This window comes from Rutilus rutilus, assembly GCF_951802725.1.
Source record: "Rutilus rutilus genome assembly, chromosome: 4".
Lineage (NCBI taxonomy): Eukaryota > Metazoa > Chordata > Actinopteri > Cypriniformes > Leuciscidae > Rutilus > Rutilus rutilus.
In genome coordinates, this window is record NC_140212.1 from 17,538,866 (window position 1) to 17,556,110 (window position 17,245).

At 37.1% G+C, this 17,245-nt stretch overlaps 1 protein-coding gene across 1 annotated transcript in view; it reads left to right on the plus strand.

Annotated features, from left to right (window-relative positions):
* The window catches only part of LOC311288700 (thyrotropin-releasing hormone-degrading ectoenzyme-like), a 137,794-nt gene that overhangs the window by 2,494 nt on the left and 118,055 nt on the right, over positions 1 to 17,245 (plus strand). The window contains exons 2-3 of the mRNA XM_084406227.1: positions 1,106 to 1,379; positions 7,917 to 8,043. Of these exons, the coding sequence (XP_084262353.1) occupies positions 1,106 to 1,379; positions 7,917 to 8,043 (401 nt within the window). The remainder of the gene's footprint in view (positions 1 to 1,105; positions 1,380 to 7,916; positions 8,044 to 17,245) is intronic.

Consider the following 17,245-nt stretch of genomic DNA (forward strand, 5'->3'; position numbering starts at 1 on the left):
CCTTCAGTTTAGTGTAATCAGCGCCTGCTGGCTGCTCGTATATTCATGAACACTGAACAGCGGGATCTCGCTGGATTGAGGAAATACTTGTGTTGATGTAGTTAGATGTGATCTGAACTGATCCTCTGGTCTCTTCAGAGATTCAACAGTTTTTCCTTCTTCCTCTTCACACATTTGACTTCAACCTCGCATTGCACATCAGTGATGTCATAATGCACATGTATAAAACATCTCCAACAAACTCAAACACCTCCATGTGTTTCACTGCAGGGAATTTCACTCTAACATCCCTGTAGAATCTCCTCCTGTGTGTCTGTTAGTAGTCTGATTTCTCATCACCTCCTGTCTGGTCCTGATCTTTAAATAGTGTAAAGATGTTTATATGGTACTAGCATCTATAAAGTGTGAATGAAATGAAGAGGAGGTAGACAGATGGGACATCATAGACTCATTATAGATTGCTCCTGCATGAATGGCTGCTAATGAGAGTAAAAAGTTGTGACAGAAATGCAGGAGCGAGCAGAACACCCCTCCTCCCCCGTCTGATGGTCACGCTGTGGGTGGTGAAGGAAAATTCCTCCCTGTGAGGTTTGAAGCTTTAATATCCGTTAATGCAGCTTTCTGAAATGCAGCTCACACTCTTTCTTCTTAAGAACCGCTTTTCCAGCTCTCTAACTTTACTTTTATACTCAGAGACTGATTCTGATGTCCTAAATGTGTCTGTATGTAGATTATTAACGCTTCTGTTCCAACTACATGTAAGAACAATTTGACGGCTTTTTATTATTTTCTTGCCCTCTAAATAGATTCACGCTGTCAATTCGTTGACATTGTGCCGTCACAGATGTGTTTAATGTTTACAGCTGTGACATGCAGATGTCAGATATATCATTATTTCTGTGATCAGATATATCTCTTATGTTGACATTTGATGTGATATAGTTACTGTGGTTAAAAATCTCTAACAGTCTTCACTCCAGAAAGCTCATTAGTGTGATATAAATGCACAGCGATGTGAACAGGGATGGCAGACAGCTAATTTACATTCAGGAAAGTCTTGTGACAACCAATTATGACTTTCCTCTCTCACGTTATTATTCTGCAGGTTTCTTGCGGTGACGCAGTTCTCACCGACTCACGCTAGAAAGGCCTTCCCGTGTTTCGACGAGCCCATCTATAAAGCCACTTTCAGAGTGAGTCTGAAACACGAGAGCTCGTATCAGTCTCTGTCCAACATGCCAGTGGAGTCTTCAACGTCTGAGGAGGACGGGTGGGTGACCAACCATTTCTCCAGGACGCCCCGCATGTCCACGTACTACCTGGCCTGGGCCGTGTGCAACTTCACCTACAGAGAAGCAGTTACAGACAACGGAGTCGTGGTGAGTCGCGTTTTCAGACCCTAAAACTTATAGTTACAAACAGTATACTGAGATTTTATTATTTTATAACTTGTTTTCTAAAACCTAGAGAGCAGCATTTTAAAGCATCACAGATGTGCTTCTGACATGAAGGCTGTTCAGAAGGTTTTCTGCTTCATTTGCCAAATTCTAAGGCAGCACCTCATGTACGCTTCAAAGTAAAGGCAATCCCAGAATGCATTGCACTGAAATCAATGTATACTTAGAAAATATACACTTGATTGATCAAAAGTAGATCAAGAGTGACAGTAAAGACATTTATAATGTTACAAAAGATTTCTATTTCAAATAAATGCTGTTGTTTTAAACTTTCTATTCATCAAAAAATCCTGGAATATTTTTTCCACAAAAATATTAAGTAGCAAAAATTATTGCTAACATAGTTTAATCTAATAAAAAATATTTATGTGTGCTGCTGCTATGTAGCTTTAAATTCATTAGCGTATTAAATCATTAGCTTAGCAACAGACTAACGTCAAAGTCGATTAATATTAATTGTTATTCGAGTCTCATGTGTACAGCGTTATTATGTATTTAATGCTCTGCTATTTATGCTGAGTTTTCCAAATCTGTGACCTGTGAGGTTTCATCTCACTCGGGATTCTCCCAGAAGGAAGCTGCCAAGAAAGCAAGTTTTAAACCGTATTTTACAGTACGTTTCTATAATCAATATATAATGGTTACACAGTGGATAATGGAAATGTTTGTCTCCACTACCATAAGTCCAGTGTCCACAAAGTCATATACAGTACGTGTTTATTAAAAGGGTAACAGTCATGTGTGCAACTGGTGTCCACTCATGCTCATGTCCAGGATTGTGTTCATGACAAACTCTTCCAGGTTTTATATAAAATGGTTGATGTGACGTTGAATCACTTTCATCACATGCACTTAAATGTTCTTTTTTTCACACTGAATCCTCAGATTCTAAGCAGCTTCATCTGTCTGCCATTAGAGAGACTCTGTTTATGAGCTGCGTTACTGATATCACGTTCAGTCATATTAGACACTTCCTGACGGCTTCCTCAGTGGCTCCTGCTGTTGCCCTTGGCCGGCCTCCTCCTCATATTAGTGTAATTAATCGATCTCCTTCAGCATGACCGCGCTCTCCTTTATATCAAATCATCTCTGACTGCAGTGTGTGCTTCTATCTGGGGCGTTTATACCCACACTGTGGCTTGTAGCGGTTAGCCGTACGCTAGCGTCCCCATCAATCACATTAAAGCGGCAGGGTCGCCCCCTCGCTCCATTCATCACACACATTCGGCTGTGTGGAGCGAGAGGAAAGATCGTGGGAGAGGAACGTTGGAGAGGAGAGTGGAGTTATTACTCTGGGTTTATGGGGAAACACTGATCTACCACACACACGTGTAAAGATCACGGCACACCCGGCAGCAATTGGTTGGGCATTATGTATTATGGGTTTTAAGGCCTAGTGGAAGGATCTCAAACTCAAATGACCTGAGCCAGGTGATGTTCCCCTTTGGCCAGTTGAACAGTTTTACTTTGGGTTTTTACACAATGAATTTTAATTATATACATTTATTGTCATACAGTTATTGATACATTTGACTAATCTTTCCCTCATACCCAGTTTAGTAATGATGCATGAGATTGTATTTCTTGCAAATTGCAGGCTTGTTTGTTGTTGTCATCTAACCTGCAGCTGTGCGCTTATATTTGTACTTAAGGATTTAATGAGCCATGATGAACAAATTATATAGTAGGCTACTGTTTAACAATCCTTTACAGTCAAATAATTATATTATAAACCGTGAAGGCCAAACAAAAATGCAAAAAGTGCTAAATTATTAGTGAGATGGGTTTAAGGATGAACTAATAACATTAGAAGTGCCTTTGTAACTTTATATTAATGACAAAATGAAATACTCTTCACTTGACTTGCACATAATTGTGCAGGATTCATTAGTGTGTTTTTTCTAAAGAAATTTTATAATTCTCTCTGCCTTTTGAAATTGCTTTTCTTGTAATGTAAACAAGGTTGCATGCGTGGAGAAAAATAATATCCAATAATATGATGGCCTAACATGTTTCCATCCATGTTTTCAATCAAATCCCAGATAAAATCAAACTTGTTTATTGTTCATTCTGCTTGTTTATTGTTTCTGTTTGCTTATTGATTCTATATATATATTATTTTTTTCTTCAGTTTATAAACTTATTTCAGTTTGTTTTTTGTTTGTTTAATGGTTGCATTTGGGATTTGTTCTGTTTGTTTAATGGTTTTGTTTGGATCTTTGTTCTCTTTGTTTAAAGCTTTTGTTTGTTTGCCTTGTCAACTTCTGCTTGAGTCTGGCATGTTTGTTATTGTGTTCTGTTTGTTTATTGTTTCTGTTTAGATATTGTTTCTGTTTGCTTAATGGTTTTGTTTGGATCTTTGTTCTGTTAGTTTAAGTGTTCTGTTGGTTTGTATTTTGGCTCCGCTTGAGTCTTTGGCAGGTTTGTTTGGTTTTGTTTGGATGTAGGTTCTGTGTGTGTATTGGTTCTGTTTCTTTTTTGTCTGCTTTGGTATTTGGTATGTTTGTTTATTGGTTCAGTTAGATAAATCATTTTGTTTGGATATTTTCTCTTTTAGTTTGATGGATCTGTTTGTTTGTTTGTCTGTGCTTGGTATGTTTGTTATTTGTATGTTCATTATGTTTGTTATTTATATGTTCTGTTTGGATGTAGGTTCTGTTTGTTTTTTGACCTCGGCTCTGTTTATTTTTTTTTATTTTTTTTTTCTCTGCTTGTATATTTGGTACATTTGTGTATTGGTAATGTTTGTTAAATGGTTTTGTTTGGATTGTGTTCTCTTAATTGAAAGTTTTTGTTTGTTTGTTCTGATAGGGTGTTTGGTAAGTTAATTTGTATTCTCTGTGCTTGGATGTTTGCTATGTTTTTTATTGGTTCAGTTTGAATGTTGGGCAGCTCATTCAATTTAATGGAAATTTAAGTGATTCAGCTCACTGGTTAAGAGGTGCTTAATTTGTTTACAGTCTTAAGCAATTCCACAGAAAACCTGCTCCATTAACATGAACATAACTGCTAATTGTTGATTTGTATTGGTTGTTCTGCTATAAAATCAGATTGCAACTTGAATGCTCTCTAAAGACTAGTATAACTAGCAATTTTGAATTAATACAATTTAACTTTAATGTTCCATATCTTGCATTATGTTATGTCATGACCAAGCCGTTTCAGATACAACCCTGTATGTTCTGCAACCTCTGGGAGTAATGTCTAACAATATCTGGAGAAAAATATATTTTCCAAACCAGAAAATAAATGATCATGCTGTCTGTGGCCCGCTCTCCAAAATGATTTGAAGTCTAAGCTTGGATGTTTGTTTCATCTATCTTCACCAGCCTACATTGTTTAGTCAACCTGCTGCTGTGTGTGAATAATGCTGTCTTCTTCACACGCCTCTGTTTTAGTGAAAGTGACCTTTGTTTAGCCTGTATTGACCACTGGACTCTCTCTAGTCAAGTCAAGTCACCTTCATTTATATAGCACTTTTAACAATACAGATTGTTTCAAAGCAGCTTTATAGTGATAATAGGAAATGAATGTAACAGAGATTGTTTTGGTTTTGCAGCAGCTCTAGAAAAAGTTATTGTCCAGTAGTGCATCACATATTGCAATTTGACCCTCAGAGTCTTCAGACTCTTGATTTCTCAAACAAACAAATAGGCTACTAACACTCAACAGGGTTTCCCTTTCAGACCATGCATAATTTTTTACTTATTGTATTTTATTAGTTAAAGTGCTAAAATAAGACAAACTGATTGTCTTAAAGCAGCACATTTCATTCATAACACAGCAGCAGCCGTTATTAAATCCACTGGTTTAGTGTAAGTCAGTTTTTATTTATTTTATCTTTAAAATTACAAATGTTCTTGTAATATCTAATCAATATTCAACACCACTATACAAAATATTCTCATTACATATTCATGAAATTACTCAGCCTGATCAGAAAAGCATGTTTACTGCATTTAGTGGACACAATTATGGTTTTAGCAGTAGAATACAAATGCCTTCAAATGTCTATGTGGGTTTAGCAGCATGAATGTCCATCTTGATTTATTCTGGTTTCGTGCTGTCAGGCTGTTAAAACAGTCAAACTGGTCTAAACAACACAAAGCTGGTGACTAGATAGACTTTCTAACAGGGAATCATATTTTGTAAAATAAGAAGATACATTTCACACATTGCACAGTTTTTATGGCACAGTTTGGACCTTAATAGCAATGCATTTGCCTGAAGTATCTCTCACATATAGACATGTATAGTGTAATAACTCAACAGGTCAAGTGCTCCTTGTCATTTTTGAGTGTGTTAACTAAAGCTTCATCTTTTTATCAGGAAGATTTTGTTTGTGGATCAATGTTGAGCAGCCACTCATTGAGAGACTCTCTATTAAAGTCCCCATCCAATCAAAACATTTGAAAAAATTTGCATTTAGACGATATAAGCAAATCTAAAACTTACAGTCTCTCACTTCCACCAATATGGATCAATGATTTTGATGACATCACTCTGCACTTCAGTTTCTCATCAGATTTTCTGTCCAATCAAATGGTCTAAAGCTTCCCACCCCCTACACTATAAATAGATGCAGTCTATTTAAATAAATCGGTCATTCGTTCACACAATTACTATTTTCTATATGGAGAATGGCACATAGTGCACTATAGGGGATAGAGAACGATTCAAAGAGTGTAAATATGCTTTCCATTGGGGCGAATGAAGTTTGGTTTCACATTAGTGTCATGTGAACCGCCACAGTCTGCTCCAGTCCAGAGACACGATAGCACAGATCGGATCAAGTTCGCGAGTCGACACAAAACGTATCGGACCCATTTGAATTCTGCACAGAATGCTGTATTTTAAAGCGATATGGAGGAGATGAGGAGGAGAAATGGTTAGAGATTAGGAGGAAACTTCGGCTTTACCGAGGTCAACGGCTCTGGCTGAGCTGTGATATAAACTAAAAGCTATTCGCTATTTTAAAAAAGGGGAGGAGCTGTTCAATATGTCCCGCCCTGTCTTCTTGCTTCAGTGGAAATTATGTCAACACATTGTATGCTGCGTGTTTCAATGCACTTCAGTGGGCCTTTAAAGTTCAATTAACCCCATTTAAGTCTGTCAAGCTGCCTTCAACAAAACCAAACAAATGAAGCAGTCAGCACTAGAGTCAGATTGAACAATCTCCACAATGGCTGATTAATGAAGCTTCTCTTGATTGTCAACTTGAGCACTTTGTCTAATTACAGGTTGATTTAAAATCACATAGATTTGATTGAGCTTTGAATCATTTCCACAGCCGTCCATTCATCTTTATATCAGACATAGAGCTGATCGATACGGTAGCAACATGTGATGTAAACAACACATAATTCAATGTGCATTGCTGCCAGGCTCTGAAACAAAGGCTTGTTTTGCACGGTAACTCTGTTAGTGTAGGAGGACATTCATTCTGACTGGATGGATGCCCGTTCAGAAAGCTGTGCTGTGCATCAGCCTTCGGCTAAAAGAGACCAAGATCATTTTTACTGTGAGAATACATTTCCCACAGAGCCACACCTCACACATTATCTTTTACACTTGTTCCCTTCCCTCTCACACATATAATCGTAAATACAGAATAAAGGATCTTGCAATAATGCAAATGCTTTGTCTTTGCTTTTTCCTGGAAATCTAATTTGTTTCCAAAGATAAATGTCTAAAATGCTATTTTAATAAACTACAGCTTTAAAATTGATGGAAATGAGCAAAGATGTTTACATTTTTAAATACATGGAGGAGTTTTTCATCAGCTAGTCTAATAACATTATGGCTTATGAAAATGTAGCCTAAACAATTCATTTGTTCGCCATAACTCAAATAGAACAGACAAATTAAAAGATAAAAGATTAAGCCATGTATCAAAGTTCTAAGGTAAATCACAAAAATTACAAACTTTGATTTAAACAAAACAAGTTTATGAAAACTGGAAAGAACAAGACTACTTATTTTATGAGTGAATGAACTACTCATCCCATGAAGCACTGCAAATTACTAAATCGAATCAGAAAACAAAAATGGTACAAAATATTCATTATAAATATAAAAACTAAAAAATATGTTTAAAGTTAAATGTGTGGACTCTTCAATATGCAAAAGTTGTGTAATTAAAAATACTGAATATAAGCTCATCTGCCTGCTATCTACAGAAAATAAAAGGTTTTTTTTACATGTGGATTATGTGACAGTAATACTTTTTAATGCCTCACACACTTTTGAGGGGTGGCAAAAAGTGCACTTGAAAGACAAATGCAAAATTCACAAGCCAGATGAAGCATTTGGCGGATATTTTCACCAAGGATTACTCTTTCAAGTTATCCTTGAGGGAATTCAGGTTAGGACTAAACCCAGAGCCGTAGAAGAGTACATTCAGCACCTGACACAATTTGACTTTTGTTCTCCCTCTCTTCCCATGTTGTGTTGGTGTAGATCCGGCTGTACGCCAGGCCTGACGCCATCCAGAGCGGATCGGGAGACTACGCTCTGCACATCACCAAGAGACTCCTGCAGTTTTACCAGGATTACTTCAAAGTCAAATATTCCCTCCCGAAATTAGGTAAGACCGGCGGTGAAATGTCTTCAGCTTTGTCTGGCTTCAGTGAAACGGCAATAAATGTTCTTCTCATGGGAAAGCGAGGGATTTTTCATTGCTTCATTTGTACTGCCAGTCGGTTCTGTGTGACTTCCTGTTTTGTGTTCGTGTGAAGAGGTGAAGGAGTCTCAATAGCAACTCAGTTCTTGCATTTATTGATCCCAAAAGCATTCTAGGCTGTTTGCGGTTGTGTTTGGTGTTGGGAATTAGAGCACACACACCATGCGTGTGGTGTTAAAGTGTGTGTAGTTTTAAGTGTGAGTGTGGTTGTGGTGGACTGGCTCACATCAGACTGTGTCTCGCTCCATTGGGTTCCTGTCAGTTCTCTGACTTCATTTGAATATAGCCATCAATCTCTCTAGGCGTCTGTCCGTCACTCTCTTCCCCCGCCTGCTCTCTTCCTCTCTAAATGTGTGTGTTTCATGTAGGCTGTGTATTTCAGTGCACATGTAATATTAATCATGTTCCTCTCTTAAACGCTCTCTGGGAAGCATTTGCTCTGCTTGCTAATAGGGTTAAGACCCTCTCAGTATTCACACACAGACTACATCTCAATGATTTTCTCTTTGAATTTCTTTCATTCTCATTTTCACCTTCTAGTAAATCCAGCGTAAGCTATTAGCTGTGTTCGGGAACATGGCAGTCGGTCTGCTAGTTTGCAGCAGCCATCCAGTCATCCTAGACCAGCTAATATGTTTCTAAAACACAGCGACCAGCTTAAGCTTTTCCAGCAGAGGTTTCTAGGACTTTAAATCTGTAACTAAATCTGCAATTAAATCCTAAATATTTAGCGGTGATAAGGAAAATGTAGCACTCTTGCTAATGTTAGCATGTATTACCTTGTGAAAAAGAAGTGTACTTAAAATCATCATGAAATGGAAGTTGTGATTTTCTTTCTTTTTTTTCAAAACGGCTTCTCAAACAAGAAAAAAAGAAGGGGGCTTGATTTTGTCCTTCAGGAATTGACTGAATCTTTGGATTGTTACGGTTTGCTATTGCTTCTGCTGAATGCAAAAGAAGATATTTTGAAGAATATGGGAAACCAAATTGCCTTCCATAGTATGGAAAAATAGAAGTCACTATAGAAGTCACTGGCGCCCATCAACTGTTTGGTTACCCATATTCTTCAAAATATCTTCTTTTGTGTTCAGCAGAAAAAGAAAAAAAATAATCCAGGTTTCGAGCAACTTGAGGGTGAGTAAATGATGACAGAGATTTCGTTTTTGGGTTAACTATCCCTTTAATATAAATTTAAGCTATGATATATTTTCTTTTAATTGTAAATAATATGCAATCAAGTGTTAAAAACATTACATTCAGTTTGCACTTAAGTACTGTAAATTATTTTAAAGTATATTATTTTAAAGTATGCGAGATAGTAGGTCTTTCACAATAGTTAACAGAATATGACAGTGGCTCAATAGCCTCTGGCCTCAGCTGTAAGTTTTGTGCAGTTTAATTACTGTTGCTCTATTGATTTACGTCCTGCAGGATAATTTCTCTGAATCTTTTTAAACATGCTGAACCCTTTAATGAGGCTGGAGATTTTGTCACCTGCTAAAAAGATGGTCACGTCTGGCTGTTAAAATGTCACATCAAAGACGCTGCTTTTGCAAAGAAACAGTTTGTTTTCAACTCAGTTGGCGACCTTAAGATACTTTTGACATGTTCGCATTAATGTTGCTTGTCACTACTAAACTGGGGGGTGAGATGGTTTCAGCGTGAAGTGCGGCTTCATCTGAGAAATGATGTGGACGTAATGAATGCGTCCGTTACGTAAAGACACCATCTGTGTGTTGAGTGTTGGAGCAGTTGCAGCCCCTCTGGTCTCCAAACAGGGACATTCTGTCTTTCTGCTCATGCAAACGAGAAAAATACAGAGAAATGAAATCAGAGCGTACAGGTTAAAGACGGCACGCTAGGAGCAGATCACATTCAAGTCCTTGAAGCACCTCACACAGATGTGTTTTAAAAGCTTGTTACATCTGTTTAAAGCTTCCTAACACTTCGGTTTTTAAGGTTTATGTAGTCTGAGAGATTTTAGGCCATTTGTTTTGTTCCTTCTTTGACTTAAAGACTAAAGTTCTTTGTATCCGCGGCTCCTGGCATGTGATTCGTCGCTAATGGCATAACGATTTCTTTCAGAAGAAACAACGACACAAACCGCAACACGACCCATTCATCAAAGTGGCCCATTGTTCGCCCGCCGAATCTGAAGCAGAGTCCAATTAGAGCAACTTAATCAGAGCTGCCATTTACTGTGACTGGCAAATAAGAGACAAAGAGACACTTTCTCTCTTTCTCTGTTCCTCTCTTTCATTCACTCTCTCTTTTAAAGAGGGCGAAAAACTGAATGACAGTAAAAGGATTCAAAGAATGATGCAAACCAGGGGAGAAAATGGACTTTGTTGTCGGGTAGCAGTTAATACTTTCATATGATGATCAGAAACCGGTTTCATGCCTTTGACAAAAAAGCTTCCAGAAGCTTCCTCATCAGTGAGGAGTCACATGCAGAATGATAATAAGATGAAGAATCAGAGCGGAGTGTGTCCGCATCCATTTAGCTTTCATTACATCAACAAGTGTCTTCAGCTGCAAGAATCAAACTGTCGGATGCTTCTGGGAGTTGTTGTGAGGACGCTCTTTAGGTCCCAGTGAACAGAGAAATAATCAAATCTGTCATAAGTGAGCATTTGCATCAGATTTCAGCGAGTCAGTTTGTATATCAAATGAAATGCTGCTCAGAGATGATAAAATGGTCTCAAATGGGGGTCAAAATAGCCATTTGAGTGAGCAAAATAACATTTTTAACAGAACATTTGTCTATTGATTATTGCATACTGCACAGTACACATAAATTAGTCACATTCAGTTACTATTTTAAAAATAATTTTAATATTTATTCTAGTATTACTAATCAAGCAACTGCAAATCAGTCAATACAGATCAAATGAGTGAAGTTCATTCAAGATACTGGAAATAGAAGGTAAAGTACATTGCATTGTGGGGAACAACAATGTATTCCATAGTTTCAGTATTCAGTACGCTATTTAGAACGTTACACTTTATTTAATAAAAACATGCTTCACTGTCAAATTTATTTATTATTTAAACTCTGACTTGACAGCTGTTTGAGTCTACAGTCGATATGAAAAGTTGAAGACTAATGGAGCACATCATCTGTTTGTCAGAATAAAGAGACATTGTGAGCGGTTGAAGTAGCATTTAGCACGTCCTTTGAGAGGGACGCGATCTTTCTTAGACATTGATATACAGTAAGTGCTTCTCAGAGAGAGATCAATGATCTATCAAGAAGAGGCCGAGTCGCTCCAGACTCTTCTTAAGTCTGACAGCAGAATCTGAGTGACAGATACGGATGAATGCAAAAGGAAATCCAATGCGTGACAAATGTGGACGGGTTCATTTTCCTTTGCTGTTAAAACCACAGAAGGATCAGCAGTGCGTGTGTGTGTGTGTGTGTGTGTTGGAAGAGATCCAGTCCATCGCAACTAATCAGACCAATCAAATCCCAGTATCATTCATTGGCTGTTATTCCTTTTGAACTTCCTGCATGTTGATCCAGGAACAAGTTCCTCTTGGCTGAATCTCGTAAAGCCTAGAGATCAGATCCAGCTCAGAATCACACATGTGACCTTCAGATTTATTTAAACCTACTGCATGATGGGAAAGATGACATTTATCACAATCACCTTTGCCCCCCATCCCACTCACCCCTCCACTTTATGAGATTACAGTGAAAAGAGAGCATTCTGGGTAATTTCATGTCATGGGAGATCGGTAACTGTGCCAGAGCTGGAGAGATCAAACTATATGAATTAATCTGAGAGAATGAGACATTAAAGACTGACAGCAAGACGTCTGAGCATCTTTCAGATACAGTGTTTTCTGAGGTGAGTGAGTGACTTTGAGGAGGATGAGACTGTTTTTTATTTCCTTGTTTTGAATGAGTTCATTTCTTCGCTCATTTTTGCAGTTCATGTCCTCTGCAAGGACATCTTTCACTGCTCTATTCTAACCAGCATTATTTATTATCAATACAACTGTGACACTGCCATTTCTCTTTTAGTTTGCTTCATCTCGCTCTTTCATTTCTTTCTTGCTCGCTCTTTCAGTGTCTTTCCTCCCTCAATCCTGGAACACAAAAAAACTGAAGCATAAGCTACACTTAAATACCTATTTTTTTGTCTCGATCGCTATCTCTGTGTGATTGTTCTGGCTCGGGCCCTTAATACAAAAAATCCCAAGGATAATAGTAATCTCTTCTAGAATTCATTAAAGCTAATCATCAAGGTCGGACGAGGGGCGTTTTGAAAGCGCCCGCACCATCAATGTGAAAGTGACGGTCATAAAACTGAAGGGTATTTCACTAGAGATGAAAAATGAGGCACATTATTAAAAAATCACAAAGCAGCCGTATGTCTGATGAATGTTAACAGAGTGATGCTCTCCATCCCTCTTCTTTTACTGAGAAACAACGTATTTGCCAAGTGTTTCTCAAACCTGACCTTTGACTTCTATATGCTTACTATTGTGCTTTTCAAGAGAAGGAGGTTCAAATTCATTTATTTTAACAGCATTTCCGTTATTTTAAAATGTGCCATTATGTTTTATGAGCTCATTTTGATCATAGATCGTTCCTTATTAGAGCACAAAATCATAATCCTCATCACAAGAAACAGAAATCTCCATTTCTCGATTCGTCTGGTATGAAATAAAAAATCCAACCATTATTAGCTTTCTTTTCCTCACATTTGAATGAATAATTTCCCAGCACTGACTGAGAGCTTTATGTTTTTTCCATTACCAGCCTCTCAAAGCGAGAGCTCATTCACAATGCACTAATACGATAAGTGTGTGTGAGACGAGGTCTGTTTTATGTTGCTGTTTATCATAGAAAGTTATTAGATCACACAAGGTCACATGATCAAAGGAGACGTCTTGACACATGAGCTGTCACATTCATTTTTTGGATGGTGCTAATAGACCTACAGGTGTCTGCAGCTTCTCTATTAATATTACATGAGCTTTGCTTTGCATTTCAGTAAGAGCTAGAAGCCTTCATCATCTACATATAACAGAGAGAGCAGTTGTTATCCAAAAACACAAGTGTGAAAATATGTCATTAAAGGAAAGTTTGGCAACTTATATTATTTTTAGAATTTTTTATTTACCCTTTACAAAAAAAAAAAAAAGAATCCTAAAACGCATTGCAACAGCCTCCGTTACAGTTTTCATAATTAATATTTTGAAGTGTTTTATAAATATTTGAAATTAATTTGAATATTTTTTGTTTATTTCAGTTTTCATTTTAATGTCAGTTAAAAGTTTCATTAATTTAATGGGTTTTTTTGGTCATTTTATACTTTTTTTTATTATGATTTTATATACTTTTTTAGTTTTAGTCATTTCAGTACATTTACTAAATTAAATGGTGCTTTGGTTTCTAGCTGGAATAAAATAAGCTTTTGTTTGTTTGTTTTAGTTATAGTTTCTATAATAACTACCATATCAAGAGAAATGTTGACTGTGAATATACTTATTTATTAAAATAGACTATTTTGTCAATATTTGTGTAAAGCTTAAGTGCATATCCTTTGCAACATGCTAATGTTGCTATAGTGTATTGAATTATTATTTAATTGATTAATTGACTCTCGTTTCTCTTGTTTGGTTGTCGTGAAAACAGCGCAGTATTTTTATTTCAGTCTTAGTTATAGTTATTTCAGTATATGCGGTTAAACTAAATTAAATGCTGCCTTGGTAACTAGCTGGAATAATTTTCTAGTTGTATTTTATTTTATTTCAAGTAACAAAAATGTTTTTTTTTTATGGTTTTAGTTACAGTAGTTACTATAATGACCCTGCTCAAGACTGTGAATATATACTTACTAATTAAAATGGACTATTTTTGTCAATATTTGCGTATTGTTAAAGCTTGTTAGTGCATGATGTTCTTAGCAATATACTAATGTCAAAATCTTCAAGAATGAATTTACTTTGGTTGTCGTGAAAACAGCGCCGTATGAAGTGATCCAACGTTTCCACAACCTTGGAATGTTGTAATTTTTCTCACTTGTCATTTCTTGCATTGAGTTTTTCATTTTCTGCTTTCAGAACTCTAGGAGCAGCAGTGTGACTGTATTCAGAGAAACACAGTGACCTTTAGTGTGTTTAATCACAGCTGTGTGTGTGTGTGTGTGTGTTCGGCGTGATGAAAGCTAGAGCCGTGTTTCTTGCTCTTTCTGCTGAGTTTGGTCCTTGCTTTGTTTGAAGGCTGAGGGCGATGTCACGGGCCTCGTGTCTCTTCATCTATCAGCTGCTTTCTGAAATCTACAGCCTTCTGGTCTCTATCGATTCTGCACATCGTTTTTGTTCGCCTCCTGCTGAGACTGAAAGCTGAAGCTGAAGCCGAGAAGGAGATTCAGAACAGCAAGGAGGAACTCGGCTGTTTCCTTTAAAAAGATTAAAAAGGAAGTTTGCTGATGGTTGAGAGATCCAGACATCAGATCATACTGAAAACATACAGCAGGAGAACACGACTGTGATGTTTCTGGCAGCTTGTGATGTCAGTTGAGTTTGTGTAATCTTTTCTCCAGTGTGAGCGTCTTTCCCATAATCCTCATCTATGATTATGACTGATATATTCTGTCTGTGCTGCAGGTGTGCTGTAGCTGCTCATCACTTGCTGTTTGACTCACCTTCAAGTCGAGATCAAGATCAAGTTCTTACCCTCCTGAACAGGCCATAGACCAGCTAGTTCAGACTGGTTTATGCTGGTTAGTGCTGGTCTGGTCCGTCCAGTCAATAAATTCTTGCTGGGTGAACACCAGCATCCAAAATAAGTGACTGTCTATAAATGTCTGACACATTACTGGGTTACCAGTCGGACTCTCTAACCATCAGGGCACGACTGCCCCCGTACAAATACAACAAATGCTGGTGATCTATTGCTGGTCTTTTCACACTAACTGAAAAGTAGCAGTAAAAAAAAAAAAAAAATGAATTTTTTTTGAAGGACCATGCAAATATCATGATATTTGGTATATATTTGTAATCTTTTTAATGCTAAGGATCCCCAAATATGATTGGGGATTACCTGTTGTGAGGGATCTTCTTCCTACAATTCAAAGGCATTTTCATGTATAAAAACACATTAATATTGTGTAAGCGTAATATTATAAAGACAACATTTTCTTTACAAAAGTAAATAATTTTATATTTAAATTATTAAATAATAATTTCTTTAAAATTTAGTTTGAAAACCCCTGGTATATGGTAATCATTCAGCACCATATAAATATGACTTATTGTAGTTCGATGGTGGTATTATTTTTATCTGTACATTGTACTGACACAGAAACTTCAGGGAAAGAAGGAGTGAAGAAAATGAGCTGTGTTAACTGCACACTAAAGAGCAAACACCCTACTGAGTGAGTGTAAATGATTTTGACCTCTCTGTTAAAAACAACGCTGTCAAGGCTCACGGTTCTGCCGTCACTCCAGACTTCTGCCACTGTAATCAGTTTTATATTGTGTATGTGGTGGTCAATGTGTTTGGAGTTTCACTCACTTTTGCGTTTGATTGCAGAATCTCGTCTTCATTCCTATTACAGGTTTAATTCAGCCTCAGTTTGTGCCGTAGATCAGAGTCATTTGTCTGAGAAAGAAACGCTGTCACTGGTTCAGTCAGAGTTGCACTGGAGACTCATTCATCACCTGTAGGACAGCGAGCACCTCGTGCTGATTGGACATTCAGGATCAACTATTAAGAGAAAGAGAGAAAAATATATAAAATACAGAGCTGTGCCTTTTTAAATCCTTCATTTATCCACACATCTACCCATCATAAAAATCTGTAGTTTAATGGCCATCTGTCTGTTTGTGCTGATATATGAAGCTCTATGGAAATGATGGAAGATGATGGTATTTAAGTATTTATGGTCTCTTTAAATGGTTTTTCGGATAAAGCCCCTCAGACGGACGGGATGCTGCTGAAGAGGGGATTTTGGGGCTCAGTGAGCTGAGCAAAGTGAAAAACTCAAGAATCCATCCACTCACAAATAGCAGAAGGCGTCTGATTTTATAATGCGCATTAGATCTGGACAAACTGGCTCTCAGAGGACTGTTCAATAAAGTGTGATGTAATCCTGTAATTGGATTGATTATGACAGAGAGGCCAAATGACACGCCGGCCGTCACACTGTAGGAGCACGCAAACACAACACACACACGCACATATTGCTGTTCTCACAATGTCACTAAACTAAATGACTATTTTATATTAACCTAATACTTCAATTTGTTGAATCTGACCACCAACATTCACCAAACAGATGCAAAAGTGAATTCATCATTGTTCATGTTGATGGGCCAATGACAAATAAGAGAGTTAAGTCTTTTAAAAATCTACTTTAGAAATGTTAGTTTTGAAAAGATTACATTTAATCATTATAAAAATGCCATGTGGTGTAGCCAAATAATATATTTTCCATTTTCTTTTCAAATTATTATTTTTTTAAATATTAAAATTAATTATAATTCAGAAATTAAAAACATGCTTATGTATAAATTGCAATGTTTTATTTAAATGTCATTTACCCAGCAACAGTTTCAAGTAACGCACCAGTAAGATGTTTGACTGAAGGTGTCCACCCATTTTTAAAGCAATGATTCACTCTGTTGTCTAAGATTGTTCTCCTCTTCACACAACACACATCAGCTTAATATCATCTGAAACTGATTGACAGGTGGAACATGTACTGAAATACTCCAGAGTTTCAGACGTGCTGATGTGAGTTTAATGTTCAGTGCTTTAGAGATGAACTACATCAGCAACTGCTCTTAATTAGTCTGGCTTTGAGAGTAATTTTCACACTCTTCTCTGTTCATATTCTGTAGTGTTCCCCTCAGATCTGAGGTGGGTTGGAGTCTCATTGGATCTGCAGTGAAGTTACTGATTTCAATCACGTCTCATTTACTGCAAATATGCCATGAAATGAGAGTTTGAGCAACAACACAATCAGCTCTTCTGTCTCGTCTTGGCTGGTTTTATTTGCCCGCTGATTAAAACTTCATGAAAGCTCACATTCTTCAAACAAGCAGTTTTAGGTGAACATTTTCAACTGAGAGAGCGTTTAGTGATGTT